The sequence below is a fragment of the Castanea sativa genome, chromosome 2 (assembly GCF_040712315.1).
Source record: "Castanea sativa cultivar Marrone di Chiusa Pesio chromosome 2, ASM4071231v1".
NCBI lineage: Eukaryota > Viridiplantae > Streptophyta > Magnoliopsida > Fagales > Fagaceae > Castanea > Castanea sativa.
In genome coordinates, this window is record NC_134014.1 from 6,663,929 (window position 1) to 6,680,082 (window position 16,154).

At 34.4% G+C, this 16,154-nt stretch overlaps 1 protein-coding gene across 1 annotated transcript; it reads left to right on the top strand.

The window, feature by feature from the left end:
* Positions 1 to 328: 328 nt before the first annotated feature.
* On the top strand, positions 329 to 8,050 carry LOC142624634 (putative E3 ubiquitin-protein ligase RF298). Its single transcript, XM_075798288.1, has 4 exons — positions 329 to 459; positions 771 to 811; positions 1,076 to 3,229; positions 7,352 to 8,050. Exons 3-4 carry the CDS (start codon positions 1,082 to 1,084, stop codon positions 7,892 to 7,894), a joined length of 2,691 nt encoding a protein of 896 aa, XP_075654403.1. The 5' UTR covers positions 329 to 459; positions 771 to 811; positions 1,076 to 1,081; the 3' UTR covers positions 7,895 to 8,050.
* The last annotated feature ends 8,104 nt before the right edge of the window (positions 8,051 to 16,154 follow it).

Here is a 16,154-nt window from a genome sequence, read left to right on the forward strand (position 1 = left end):
TTTATTTATAATAGAAAAAGAGAAAAATGAAAAATGAGTACCATTATTAAATTTGGAAAAAAAAATTATTTGAGGGTTGGTGGCACATGAATGAACTAAAAAATATTTAAAAAAATTATCACATTTTTAATTTCTTGAAACTAGAAATTATTCATCCCCAAAAAAAAAAAAAAAAGTGAGGTAGATGTCTAATTTTAATCAACCATGGTTATCTTTGGGAGGCATATTTGGATAACCATGGTTACTTGATATTAAAAAAAAAGAAAAAAAAAGAAAAAAACCCTCTTAACCCAAAGAAATATAAGAGAGAGTGAAGATAGAGAGTTCAATTCTTTATTAAGAGCATAAAATAAAAAGAAAATAAAGGAAAAAAAAAATAGCAAATAAAATTTCTTTTCTGACAATCCGATGTTCTAAGGTTGTTCGTAACTTCGATTTGTTGACATTAGCTCCCATCTGGTACGTATCGATCGTCGATGTTCTGATTATAAAACCTCAAAATTCTCGAACTGCTGTTGGGGATCTTCCAATAATATTTAAAAGTGGCTACAAATATATATGGATTTTGGGAACTTTATTTGATGCTTTATTGATCTATGGGCTGGTTTCAAAATTTAGATTTGGATAGAAATTCGGGTAGATTCTTTGAATTTTGATATTTTTTGGCAACTGGGTATGTCTGCAATGCATTGATGATTGAATATTTTTTGGTTTCTGGGAAGAGCTAATTTTGAAAGACTAATTTTGGAATTTCTTTTTTTTGGTTGCAGAATCTTGATTATCGTTTTTTTCTTGATACTGGGATTCATAGGTATGTTTTCTATTACTTGCTGCATGCAATGGTCAATCGGTTTTAGTTGTCTATTTTTTGTATTTTTGTTATGAGAAGCCGATCTTATGACTTGGGATTATGAATCTCTGATACCAATGTTAATCTTAGTGTTTTATATTTTTCAATGGGTTTGATAGTGTTGGTTAATCAGTGTTTTAGTGTTGCATTGACTCATTGAGGATTAATAGATAGATGACGATAGATAGGCTTGATCAATGTATTGAAATATATTATTTTGTGCAGCTGAAAATGGCATCAATGGTTGCTAAAGCTAATTGTCAAGTGTCTTCTTCAGTTTCTATACAAGAAAAGGGGAGTAGGAATAAGAGGAAATTTCGGGCTGATCCACCTTTAAGTGGTGACCCAAATAAGATTATCTTGTCGCCTCAAAATGAATGCCCAAGTTATGAATTTTCAGCGGAGAAATTCGACATTGCCCCAGGTCATGGACAATTGAGTGCCTGTGATCTGTGTTGTGTTAACCAAAATCATTCTGATGGGTTGAAACTTGATCTTGGATTGTCTAGTGCTGCAGGTGCAGCTGAATTTGGGCCTAGCCGGCCTAGAGAAGAATTAGAGGCAGATGAATTCCAAGATGCTGATTGGAGTGATCTTACAGAAGCTGAACTTGAAGAACTTGTTTTAAGCAATTTAGACGCCATTTTCAAGAGTGCAATAAAAAAAATTTTTGCTTGTGGTTACACTGAAGAAGTTGCTACAAAGGCTGTCTTAAGGTCTGGCCTTTGTTATGGGTGTAAAGACACAGTGTCAAATATAGTGGATAATGCTTTAGCATTTCTTAGAAGTGGCCAAGAAATTGATCCTTCAAGGGAGCACTATTTCGAGGATTTACAGCAGCTGGGGAAGTATGTATTGGCAGAATTGGTTTGTGTTCTTCGAGAGGTTAGGCCTTTCTTCAGCACAGGGGATGCAATGTGGTGCTTGTTAATTTGTGATATGAATGTTTCACATGCTTGTGCAATGGATGGAGATCCCTTGAGTAGTTTTGTGGTTGATGGGGCCTCAAGTGGGAGCTCCTATAATTCCACCCAAATTCAATCTAAAACAGAAATCAAAAGCTTGGAACTGAATCTTCCAAGTCCTTCTAAACAGTTTAATTGTTCTCATAGTACTCAATCCGAAGCACCCACCGTGGCAGGAGTTCCCAACATAATGAAACCAAAGAATTCCCTTGTTCTCAATGGACTAGTATCAGAGAAAGAGGGCACGACTACAACATCTGATACTATTGATAAATCCTTCAATGCTGCAGGAACGTCTCAATCTCCTGCAGTGGAAGAAAAGTTTGGGGGAAGTAGAAAGGTCCATTCTGGTACTACTAAGAGAGAATACATACTCCGACAAAAGTCACTTCATGTGGAGAAGCATTACCGGACATATGGATCTAAAGGGTCTTCAAGAGGAGGAAAGCTTAGTGCTTTTGGTGGTTTAATCTTGGATAAAAAATTGAAGTCTGTATCAGAATCTGCTGCAGTTAATCTCAAAAGTGCTTCCTTAAAGATAAACAAACCAGTGGTAGTTGATGTGCCTCAAGTCAATGGGAATCATAGTCTTTCAGCCAACTCTGGACTCCCTTCATCTGCAGCTTCAAACCTGGAAAGTGTTAATACCATTTCAGCATTGTCTAAGACCAACACTTTAACAACAGTAGCTGCAGTTAATTCTCCACCTGCATTACCTGCACCTAGTACACCACCTTCATTATCGGCTGCCGATACTGAACTTTCTCTTTCACTTCCTACTAAGAGTGACTCTGCTATGGTGCCCTCAAGCTGTAATGCTGAGCCATCTAATTGTAGTTTTGCTGGCATACCGTATGATAAATCTCTGGGGCAGTGGGTCCCCCGGGACAAGAAGGATGAGTTAATTTTGAAGCTGGTTCCGAGGGTTCGGGACCTGCAAAATCAGCTCCAGGAGTGGACAGAGTGGGCAAATCAGAAGGTTATGCAGGCTGCACGAAGGCTGGGTAAGGAAAAGGCTGAACTTAAAACTCTGAGACAAGAAAAAGAAGAAGTTGAACGGCTCAAGAAAGAGAAGCAGACTTTGGAAGAAAACACGATGAAGAAGCTATCTGAGATGGAGAATGCTTTGTGCAAGGCTAGTGGGCAGGTTGAGCGAGCTAACTCTGCTGTCCGAAGGCTTGAGGTGGAGAATGCTCAACTGAGGCAGGAGATGGAAGCTGCTATATTACGTGCTGCAGAGTCAGCTGCAAGCTGTGAGGAGGTTTCCAAGAGAGAGAAGAAGACGCTGATGAAATTTCAGTCATGGGAGAAGCAAAAAACCTTGTTCCAGGAAGAACTTAGTACAGAAAAACGCAAAGTAACACAACTGCTACAGGAATTAGAGCAAGACAAATGTCTTGAAGAGCAACTTGAGGTATGTTCTTCAATAAACTACCACTTATCCCAAAATCTTAAGGTGTTATGAAATAGTAAATTTAATCATTTAACAATTAATTTAACACTCTCCCTCATGAGTGGGCATAGACTCTCCCTTCACAAGTGGGGCATAGCATGCGGCATTTTTCACTTTAATAACGGGAGATTGAGTGGAAACAAGGTGAATTTTAGACCACTTGATTTGATACCATGATGAACTACCATTTGTGCCAAAAACTTAAACTGTTAGGAAATAATGAGTATAATTATTTAACCATTATTTTAACATTCTAAAAGTTCAAATATAATTCCTCCCCCCACTCCCCCCCCCCCCTCCAATTTTATTTTTTTTTATAAAGGACCCCCACATGAGGCCAACCAATAACAGGTTTCTCATTGTCAGTTTATTCTTCTTCTTCTTTTTTTTTTTATAATTTTTTTTATTAAGGTTTGTCATTGCCAATGTATTGATCTGATCGGAAGTCATAACATGAGCTGCATCTGTTAGATAATCAAAAGTGGTTGCCACTTTCATAAGGAAAAAATATTTATAGATAATGTGGTCACAAACATCCAATTAGGATGATATCTGGCATAAGAGTTTAAAAAGTTGGACTTAAAACTCTTTGCAGTTAATGCTCCTTTCACAGTTTGTCGAGGTACAAATGACTCCGCTTGGGGTATTCCTTCGTGCACTCATGCATGCATTGTACATAGGGTACATGCATGTGCTTATAATGAAGTCGAACAAATGAGAAGAAGTGTAGATATGGTAGGAATAACCCTTATTAAGGCCTGCCTTAGGCTTCCTTCTGGTCAAGAGAATTTAGGTTACTCCTTTAGGGCAAATTCAAGCATCATTTTTTATACCATGAGTGAGTGTAATTTTCATAATTATTTTTTTTCTAGGTTTGAGACACACTGAGCGTGTATGTGAGTTCAGTTTGAAAAGAGCCAAAATGCTACCTTCATTTCTTTAGTCCCAAAAAAAATCAGACGCAGTAGAAGTGAAAGATTTCTGTCCTATTAGTTTGATAGGGGGGTTTACAAAATTATTGCTAAAGTGTTGGCCAATAGGTTGAAAGAGGTGATTGGGGACATAATTTCAGAATCTCAGAATTGTCAAGAATAGGCAGATTCTAGATTCAGTTCTTATTGCAAATGAGTGCCTGGATAGTAGGTTGAAATTAGGAGTGCCTGTGGTGAAGGTGTATGATCTTGTGAATTGGGGATTTCTCATGCTGAAGCGCTGTGGTTTTCCTGAAAAATGGAGAAATTGGATTTTTTTCCTGTATATCTACAGTTAGATTTTCGGTTTTAATTACTGGAGCCTCTTGTGGTTTCTTTGAGAAATCTAGAGGTCTACGGGACGGTGATCTGTTGTCCTCTTTGTTGTTTGTTTTAGTCATGGAGGCGGTTAGCAGAATTTTGGATAAGGCTTCGAGAGATGGTTGTATATCTGGTTTCAGTGTGGGTACCTCCACATGTAATCATTTACAAGTGACCCACCTTCTTTTTTGCAGATGATACAATGATTATGTGTGATGCTGATCTTGAGCAGATTGTATTTCTGCGTTTGATTCTACTATGATTTGAGATTGTGTCAGGATTAAAATAAATATGGGGAAATCTATATTAGTACCTGTGGGTGTGGTTCCAGATATTGATCTGCTAGTTGGTATTTTGGGGTGCAAGCAGGGTTCCTTTCCTTTGAAGTATTTAGTTCTTCCTTCGGGTGCAAATTTAAAATTTAAAGATAGATCAATCTGGAATCCAATTATTGAGAAGGTGGAAAGGAAATTAGCAGGTTGGAAACAATTGTATCTCTCTAAGGCAGGTAAAGTTACTTTAATAAAAAGTATTTTATCTAACTTGCCATCTTATTTTCATTCTCTCTTCCCTATTCCGGTGGATATTGCAAATTGTTTAGAACAACTACAACAAAATTTTCTTTGGAGTGGTATGGGAGATGATTTGAAAACTCATTTGGTGAATTGGTCTACGGTATGCTTGGTATACTCTCCTATTCAGTCTGGGGGGTTAGGGATCAGAAATTTGAGATGCTTTAATGAAGCTTTGTTGGGAAAATGGTTATGAAGATTTGGGTCTAAGAGAGATTCTTTTGGAGAAGGGTAATAGGGGTTAACTATGGAAGTGAGGGGGGAGGTTGGTGCTCTAAGTCCATCCCAGGTCCTTATGTGGTAAGTTCATGGAAGTCTATTAGAAGTGGATGGACTAATTTTTCTTGTTATGTTCAGTTTGATATTGGAGATGGATCAAGAGTACAATTTTGGCTTGGTGTTTGGTGTGGGGATAGTTCTCTCAAATTGAGTTTCCTAGAGTTATTCAACATTAGTAGGGATAAGGAGGCTTATGTGGTTGATCTCATGAAGTTCCCCAATGGGGTACTTTATTGGGATATGGAGTTTTTGCATGCGGTTCAAGCTTGAGAATTGGAATCCTTTTCTACGTTTATTGATGTTATAGATGGTGTCTCTTTGAGGGGTACTGGTGAGGATAAGCTCTGCTGGATACCGGACAAGAGTTGGGGTTTTGAGGCGAGTAGCTATTATTGGGCATTGATAGGTGTTTGTGATCAGTCCTTGCATTTGGAAGCCAAAGGTTCCCTCCAAAGTAGTGTTCTTTGCTTGGACAGCTGCTTTGGGGGAAATTTTGACGATCGATAACTTATGCACGAGAAAAGTATGGATTCTAGATTGCTGTACATGTGTAAATGCAGCAGGGAATCAGTGAATCATCTTTTATTGCATTGTACTATTGCAGTCCAGCTTTGGTCTATGTATTCACATTGTTTGGTCTCTACTGGGTAATGCCAAAGTCTGTGGTTCACCTTCTAGCATGTTAGCAAGGGAAGTTTGGTCGTCATCGCAACAACATTTCCTGTATGGCTGTCCCTCCTTGTTTGATGTGGTGCATTTGGTGGGAGCGAAACAATCGGTGTTTTGAGGATTCTAAAAGGACAGTAATCGATCTAAAACTTTTATTTTTAAAAACGCTATTAGATTGGATGTCTATCGTAGAAAATTATTCTATCTCTTTGATTTATGATTTGATGGATGCTTGTAATTTGTGTTCTTAATTGTATTGTTCCCCAGCTGTATATGTCGTGTATACTTGGGTGACTCACTTTTTTAATTTTTGAATAAATTTTTTATTACTTATAAAAAAAAAAAAAAAGCAAAAATATAAATTACACCCTTAGTTTGGTCAATTATCATTTTGGTCTATAAGTTTCATTTTTGTCATTTGGTTTGTGAGTTTACATTTGTTGTCATTGTTATTTCGTCCTCCTTTCCGTTAAAAAAATTACCATTAAGAAGAGCTAATGGTGACGGCAAATGTGAACTTACATGACAAAAATGAAATTTACAGGACGAAAATGACAATTGACCAAACTTGAAGGATGTAAGTTGTATTTTTTTGCTTTTTGAAAAATAAGTTTAATAGTTTTTTAGTATTAAAAATTATTTTTTAATGAAGTAGTTAACAGAAGTTATGGATGGACGAAACAACTAACGGTGACAACAAATGCGAACTTATAGGACCAAAATGTTGAAAATAAAAATTGCAAGACCAAAATGACAACTGACCAAACTTAAAGGGTGTAATTTGTATTTTTGCTAAAAAATTATTATTTGTTTGTATGGATGTCAAAATCTTATTGATCTTCTAAAAGGCTTATGTTCACACATTCTCTTTATTTGCTATCTTAACATTTTGATCGGTGAATTGAACTTAAATATATTTGATTCAACTTTCTTTTAGGGCTTATCTGTACCTTAAGTAGTACGCACATGCATGTAGTAAGCATACTTTCTTTTCATGCGTTTCCAAACTCCCGATATTTCCCCCATTTCATTTTTTTGAACGACCAAAACTTATTCCTGAAGTAAAGTTTTTAAAGAAATACATGAAGTGCATTGTAGTAGCTGTCGGAAGGAGCATGTTTTTAGTGCAGTTCTATAGGGCCCTTCTGTTAATGCTTTGAAAGTATACTGCTTGGTGGTTCCACAAAGATGTCATTCCTAGTTCCTCTTGGTGCTTGTGATTATGAGTTTTATCACTGGGCCCTTTCTCATTGATATAAAAAATATCACAGGCTAAATGGAAAAAGGAGGAAAAAGGGAAGGAAGAGCTACTTGGGCAGGCTAATTCCATAAGAAAAGAAAGAGAACAAATTGAGGCGTCAACAAAATCAAAAGAGGATATGATTAAATCCAAAGCGGAAAAAAATCTGCAGAAATACAAAGATGACATTGAGAAGCTTGAAAAAGAAATCTCCCAATTGAGACTGAAGACTGATTCTTCAAAAATTGCTGCACTCAAGAGGGGCATTGATGGAAGCTATGCCAGCAGACTTACAGACATCAGAAATGGCCTAGATCACCAGAATTCCTGGGCCCCTTATATCTCAGATGTGGTGAGAGATTTTCAGGACTACTCTGAGTCAGGTGGTGTGAAACGGGAACGGGAGTGTGTGATGTGCCTTTCAGAGGAGATGTCTGTGGTTTTTCTTCCATGTGCTCACCAGGTGGTCTGTACAACATGCAATGAGCTCCACGAAAAACAGGGCATGAAGGATTGCCCTTCTTGTAGGAGCCCCATACAGCGGCGAATCTCTGTTCGTTATGCTCGTTCTTAATTGTTTTCTGGGTGGTTGAGTTGAGTGTTCTGAATAATGATTGTGGGACTCCTTCAAAATGAATAATGCATTTGATTGGCCCCTTTTATAGTTGAAAAACTCAAATTGCCTTATTTTTGTGAGGTTGATAATAGTATGCTTTCCCACCTTCTTCCAGTTTTGTCTTATAATCTTCTCTTAATCTCTTTAAAAGTATGTTAACAATTGGCTCTCACTGTGGATATTAACAATTACCTAATAAGAATGCAGAAGATGGGAGCTGGCATTTCTATATACACATTTAATTACATATTATTAGTACTTACTGTACATAATAAGGTAGTTGAGCTCAAGCTGCGGGCCTAGACAAATGTTTGAATTCGATTTGGCCCTTGTAAGTAGAGGAGTGGTTAAGTACTAAATAATGTCATGCCTCTTTAGAGTTTCATATTTGTAATCTAATTGGTACTTGCATTTGTATATCCTACAACTCTCTCTTTTTAATTTTTTTACTTTTTGATAACCTTTTAATTTTTTACTTGTTTAAAAGTTTTGAAGCCTTGTTGATTATATAAATAAATAACAATAAGGTTCTACTGGGTGTTCTAAGCTACAAGTCAAGGATCATGCAATACTCCATTGCTCTTAAATGATGCATTAAGGTTTATTTATAAGTGAATCTTATGGTACTACATTTTATTTTTGATGAGAAGAACCAAGATTCAAATCATCATTCCTCCACTATTTTGTAACAATTGAATTGTTAAAAAAAGGTTAATGTGTACAAAATCAAGATGAATTGGATGGGTTTTTCTTAATATTTGTTTACACTTTATTTTCATTTTTAAAAATAAAATCATAATGGTTTATGTCTGACCTCAAGCACTCGCTAAGAAAAGTGAACAAAAAATTGTTAATCCTTAGTCCTTACTACCTGCAGAGGTTAGGGGTTATTCTATACTATAAACTAGGGGTAAAAATAAAACAGTTTCTTCTTTTTTAATTCAAATATCACAATTGGTTTTTGACATGTATATCACTATATTGACTCTTTGACAAATAATCTTTTGGATATTTGATTTGTTACAAATCCAAAATTTATATTTCATTAAAATCTAAAAACTTAATTATGTGGAATGTATATGATCTTTGCTACACCATCAATATGTATCACATCTGTACATTAAGTGAGTATATCCATTAGACTTTAATAAAAATACCAATAGAATGATTGGTTTATCATAAATCAATTAGTTTAGGGGAATAATTTTTCAAATCGAAAGATCCTTTTTTTTTTTTTTTTTTTTTTTTTTTTTTCTGGGTATGATATCTCTACTAATAATAAAGTTACACTTGATAATAATTTTTTTACATTTGTTATCACCTGGAATTACATTGAGAGTAACTTTAGACTTTTTCTCTTTTTTTGACAATAGATTCTGTAACAAAGTCAAATTAGACAGTGTCTATGTCAAATCTAATAGTAGGTTCAACTATATTGTATTATAATAAATTTCTTTCATTTTTAAAATTTTTTAATTTTGGACATATAGTGATGGATGAACAAAAATCCACTAAACTTCCTAGATTTCAAACTAATTAAGGTTAAGTTAGTGAAAAAGCTCCCAAAGTAAGATTCAAAGAAAAATTTTAAAAAAATATCGAGATTTAGAGTGCATGTTGTTGTTCATGGCTTAGTAAGGGTATTTATATGGTTTTGAGTGGGAGTTGGCGACTAATTCCCATAAGGTGAGAGGGGTTCTAACAATACGCAATCCCCTAGGTCAATTGAGGGGACGTGTTCCTAAGGTATTCTTAATATTGTATAGTGAAGACTTGTAGCATTTTTCTTGATGCAAAAGTGTTGATGGTTGGTTAAGATAATTAATACTGACATAATGGACAAATGACCTTTCTCAGGTGCTTCTTTTGAGATAGGGTGCTCAATTGCCGAGTTTAAAAAAAACCCTTATTGAGGAAAATTATTGCATGCTCTTGGAGTATGCAATATCAACCCTAGGTGTTTCACTATCTTGTGTCACATGCTCCATGTTTAAGAGAGCATTCCTGGGATTTTGATTGGTGCACAAAGAGTGTTGCTTGATAGGATGGAGCAAAGGTTTCCTTATGGATGTTATCTTATACAGAAACTTGCTTGTGCTAGACGTTGACCTTAGGGTCTTGTTTGGAGGACCATTTGATCTGGGCTTTAAGGTATTTCCTGTTTCACCCCTCATTTGAAATGGATACTGTTGGATATTTTTATAAAAAATATCATATTTATTTTAATACTCATTTATGTGAATTGAAGAAATCAATTATCCCTTAATGTCAGATATGTTGAATGCTAAATTTTGAAATTCAAATATAATTGAAAATTTGAATAGCTATTGTCAATGGTTTTAATTAGAGAATTTTCTGAACATTAATGTGATATTAATACTATAATTGCCAGCATATTTGATTTTATTACAAATATATACTTTCCATTCTAAATGTTTTGTATTCAAACGTTCTTATTTGAATATGACATAATAACGTCATATATGGAAGATTTTTCAGCACTTAAATGTACAGCTATTGTTGAATTATTTCATGTTATAATAAGTTACTATATATATATACAAGTATTTACTATTTGGTTTAATGGAAAGTGGTCAAAACAGCTAGCAATTTTTTGTAATATATATACTGAAATTAACAAAAAGGTATTCTAATAAAGTTCTTCACGTTAACTTGTAATATATATTCTGAAATTTTCAAAAAAGGTATTCTAATAAAGTTATTCACGTTAACTATAAGCCATTAAATACATAGCATAATGACATATTTCCCTTGTTCTCAATGTATAAATTTGGCGAAGATATGTTTTGATGTCTAGCTTATATATATAGAAAAAAAGCTATTTGTAGGGTCAATGGGTCCAGGAGTATATATCTATGTATGTATTGGGCCAATGGCCCAATTCGAGGACATTAGGAAGTCTGAAAACGGAAAAATATCTCCTCAAGGGTTCGGGTTGGAAAGTAAAAGGATAAAGTCTGACTAAGGTCGTCCAAGAAAGAGGTTCGAGGTGGAATATTTCCTCGGAAAAGTAAAGCCAAGGTTGAGAGAGATGGTCTGTCTACCAGAAGCAACCTTCTAGGAGGTCCTATAGATAAGGATGTACATGGTAAGAGTATAGGACAAGGAAATGCCATGAAATATCTAAGGAAAAAGTTGCTATCACCGCATTGAATGCTCTGCAGCTAACTCTCTGGCCGCATTAATGAGGAGATGATGTCTGAGCATCAGGGTTCAGCCTTATAGCTACCTCGAAAGACTTTAGGAAGGTGCTGATGGGACAAGTATCCAAACCAGTAATCTGATCCATACGTGGAGGATGTAGAGAGGAAGAAAGATGATATAAAAGGAGGAGGAGACATTTAGGAAGGGGGGATCGGAGAGAAAGAAAGAAAACACTGTAGATTGGATATTTTTGTAATCTTCCTTTAAGAAGAAAGAAGTATAATAACTAGCTCCTCGGCTTGAGTTTGAGGACAGTTTTTCATCATATAAACTTGTCCATCAATATTGTTTTGTGATCTTGAGCCATTACCGTTGTTAACAAAGCCCATAATCAACTAGATTTAGAACCCATTCTCTACAAATTTATTGTATTGGGCTCTTTGGGCCTATACCCTTTCTCCTATTGGGCTTAGGCGCAAATTGTGACCTTACACTATTGATCACACATTAATTTCAATAATATTATGACCATTTAAAGTTTTAAAGATAGCTAACGTTTTTATTTTTTGGCTAAGGACAAGCAACATGTCTGGCTCTATATATATGGAAAGAAATAAAAGTTTCAGATACACATATTTTTATTTTTGAATTACAAAGCTGCAAACTTTTCAAAAACAACTTTTTTTTTCTTAAACACTTGCCATCTATTGCTTCTTACTACTCACAAAAATATTTTAACTTTTACAAAATTTTATGGGAAAAGAAAGTACTATAGAGAGCTTATATCCTACGAGCAGTGTAGGCTCACAAGGATAATTAGCAAAGGTGGCTGGGTTGTTGTATTCTGGGGACAACGTGTAGAAACTATTTGTTTAACTACATCGGATATACCGTAGACGGCACGATTTATCTCAAGACAGTGATTTGGTCCACGCCTCATCTCTGCCACATCTTTTTGGTAAAATCAAATTGTGTAATTTTCAAGAAAAATTCAGGTATTATCTCTCCTTTATTTTCAACAATTTGAGACAAATCGATATGGAGAACACAAAATCATCCTTGGAAAATGGTAATGTTATGTCTAATTCCTTTGGAGCGGGTGATCTTAATAAGCCATTCCGCTTCTGTGGTGTTAACTTTAAGAGGTGGAGACAAAAGACATTATTTTATCTTACTCTCTTGAATGTGGCTTATGTGTTAACTAAGACAAAACCAGAGAAAAAGAAATCTGAACAATTGATCGAAGAAGAACTTTCTTAACATGAAAAAGATGTTAAGAAGTGGGATAAGGATCATCTTTACTGTAGAAATTATCTACTTAATTGTCTTTTTGATGATTTGTATGATTATTATGATTAAGCTTACAAATCAGCCAAAAAGATATGGAAGGCATTGAATCAAAAATATGATACAGAGAAAGCTAGATCCAAGAAATATGCATGTAGCCAATTTTTCAAATTTCAGATGGTTGAAGGCAAGTCCGTGGTGGAACAATCCTATGAACTCCAAATGATTGCACAAGATGTTCAATCTGAAGGCATTCGAGTAGATGAACAAATGCAAGTTTTAACCATCATTGACAAGCTGCTTGAATCTTGGAAGGAGTTTGCCAAAGTCTTGAGAGTTGAGACACAAGCAAAAGGAACTCTCCATTGAATCCCTTATCACCCGTTTGAGAGTGGAGGAAGAGCAAATGAACCAAGACAAAGCTGTTGAACTCCATGGAGCAAATGGTCCTAAGGTAAATTTTATCTCTTCAAATGAAAACATGCCAAACGCCAATGTAAAAAATAATGACTATGTAAGGCCTAAGAAAGGGAACTTCAAACGTAGGCCAAATGGAAATCAGCCTCAACATAAGACCCACTCTAATCAAAGAAAGAACCAAGCACACCATCCTAAGCATGCTCCAAATAATGGCAACCACACTAATAATAGCAATTGTGCATGTTTTGTAAGTGGAAAGCTTGGACATTCGGCTAGAAATTGTCGTTTTCGAAAACATAGGCCTATGGCTCAAGCCAATGTCATTGAAGAGCCTCTTGTGGCTATGGTTACCGAGATTAATATTCTCGAAGGCTTTGGAGGGTGGTGGATTGATTCTAGGGCAACTAGACATATTTGTTATGATAAAAATTGGTTCAAGACCTACACCATCTTGGATGAAAAAAAGAAAATTATGCTTAGTGATTCTCATACCATTGATGTTGTGGGTATTGGAGAGGTGCTTCTCAAATTTACTTCTAGGAGAGAGGTCACTCTCAAAGATGTCTTTCATGTTCCTGACATTAGAAAGAATCTAGTTTCTAGTTTTTTGTTGAATAAGGCTGGTTTCAAACAAGTCTTTGAGGCTGATCAATAAGTACTCTCTAAAAATGGCATGTTTGTTGGCAAAGGCTATGCTTGTGATGACATGTTTAAACTTAATGTTAAGATGAATGAAAATTCAAGGTTTTCTTATATTGTTTCTTGTGTGAATGTTTGGCATGGTAGAGTATGTCCTATCAATAATAAATATATGAAAAGTATGAGTGATTTAGGTTTAATTCCTAAACTTGAAAATGAACTTGAAAAATGTGAAATTTGTAGCATGACTAAAATTTCTCAAAAGCCTCATAAATCAATTGAAAGAAATACTAAATTACTAGAGCTTATCCATAGTGATATTTGTGAATTTGAAGGACATTTGACATGTGGAGGTAATCAGTATTTTATAACCTTTATAGATGATTTTTCAAAATATTCATATGTCTATCTTATGAAAAATAACAGTGATGCTTTTGAAAAATTATCAATTTTGTTAAAAGAAGTTGAGAATACTTTTGATAAAAAGGTTAAAAGGTTTAGAACTGATAGAGGAAAATAATATGATACTCTTGGTCTTAATAATTATATTCAATCTCTTGGTGTTGTTCATGAGACTATTGCCCCTTATTCTCCATCTTCAAATGGAGTAGCTGAATGTAAAAATAGGACTTTTATAAATTTAACTAATGCTATGCTTGTTAGTTCTGGGGCTCCTAAACATTTATGGGGTGAAGCTGTTTTAATTGCAAATTTTGTTTTGAATAGAGTACCTCATAAAAAGACTTTTTTAACTCCTTTTGAATTATGGAAAAAATATAAACCAAATTTGAATTTCTTCAAAGTTTGGGGTTGCTTAGCATATGTGAGGCTACCTGACCCTAAAAGACCTAAACTTGGGGTAAAGGCTTCTACATGTGTATTTTTTGGTTATTCTTTATATAACACAACTTATAGATTTTTTGATATTGATAATAATACAATAATTGAATCTAGAGATGCAATTTTTCATGAAAATAAATTTCCATTTAAATATAAAAATAGTAGGGGTTTTGAACAACAAGAGAATTTTGAATGTTCAACATCTAAGTCAAAAGATATTAATGAATATGAGATTGAACCTAGGAGGAGTAAAAGACCTAAAATTGAAAGGTTTTTGGTCTTGAATATTATGTGTATAATTTACAAGGAGACCCTATTTCTTTAGAGGAGGCTTTATCTTCTCCTTATTCAGGTCAATGATGAGATGAATTCTATTATCTCTAATAATACTTGAAAACTTGTAAATTTACCTCTAGGTTGTAAAACAATTGGATGTAAATGGATACTTAGAAGAAAATTAAAACTTGATGGATCTATTGAAAATTCAAAGCAAGACTTGTAGCTAAACGTTTTAAACAAAAAGAAGATATTGATTTTTTCAATACTTTTTCTCATGTTACTAAAGTTACGTCTATTAGATTATTGATTGCGATAGCAGCTATTCATAATTTGATGATACATCAAATGGATGTAAAGACAACATTCCTAAATGGAGATTTAGAAGAAGAAATCTACATGGACCAACTAGAAAGTTTTACAATGCCAGGTAATGAGCATAAGGTATGTTAATTATTAAAATCTTTATATGGTTTAAAATAAGCACCTAGACAGTGGCATGAGAAATTTGATCAATGTTTGCTTTCTAATGGTTTTAAAACAAATGAAAGTGACAAATGTATATATTATAAAACTTTTGATGATGCTCATGTTATAATTTGTTTATATGTTGATGATCTTCTAATTTTTGGTCCTAATATGAATATTATAAATGCTACCAAAATGCTTCTTAAAAATAACTTTGATATGAAAGATTTAGGAGAAGCTAATGTGACTCTTGGCATGAAAATTTCTAGAACTTCAAATGGCATATTTATAGATCAATCTCATTATATAGAAATTTTTTTGAAGAAATATAATTATTTTGATTGTAAACCTGCAAGTATCCATTTTGACTCTAGTGTGCATCTTTTTCCTACTAAAGATGAAAATGATATTTACAATAAAAAAGAATATGCTAGTATTATTGGAAGTCTTAGATATAATACTGATTGTACTAGACCTGATATTGCTTATGCCGTAGGAGTTCTAACAAGATTTACTAGCAAACCTAATTTTGAGCATTGAAATGCCATGACTCAATTAATGAGATATTTAAAAAGAACTGCGTACTATGGTTTGCTATATCAAAGATATCCTGTTGTACTTGAAGAATATAGTGATGTTAGTTGAAACACTTTATTAGGTGATTCTTTGTCTACCAATCTACCACTGGCTATGTATTTACAATAGGTGGTGGAGCAATAAGTTGGAAATCTAAAAAGCAACAGATTATTGCTAAATCCACCATGGAGGCAGAATTAATTGTCTTATCTTCAGCTAGTGAATAAGCTGTTTGATTACGAGATTTATTATCTGAAATTCTCATGTGAGAGAAACCTATCTCACCCGTCTTAATTCATTGTGATAGTATTGCCACTATTGGTAGAGTGCGCAATAAATACTATAATGGTAAATCCAGATCTATTAAAAGAAAACACAGTACCGTGAGATTATACATAAACAATGATACCATAAATGTTGATTATATTAGTACAAATGATAATATTGCAGATCCATTAACTAAAACTCTAGCTAGAGAAAAGATCTGGATAGCATCGAGGGGGATGAGACTTAAGCCCAAAGAAGAATAAACTACCTATGAGGATAC

Excerpts from the sequence above, each read along its gene's own strand:
- LOC142624634 (XM_075798288.1), top strand. The coding sequence starts at position 1,082 with ATGGCATCAATGGTTGCTAAAGCTAATTGTCAAGTGTCTTCTTCAGTT. Across the intron at positions 3,230-7,351 it reads GTCTTGAAGAGCAACTTGAG|GCTAAATGGAAAAAGGAGGA; the intron begins GTATGTTCTTCA and ends AAAATATCACAG.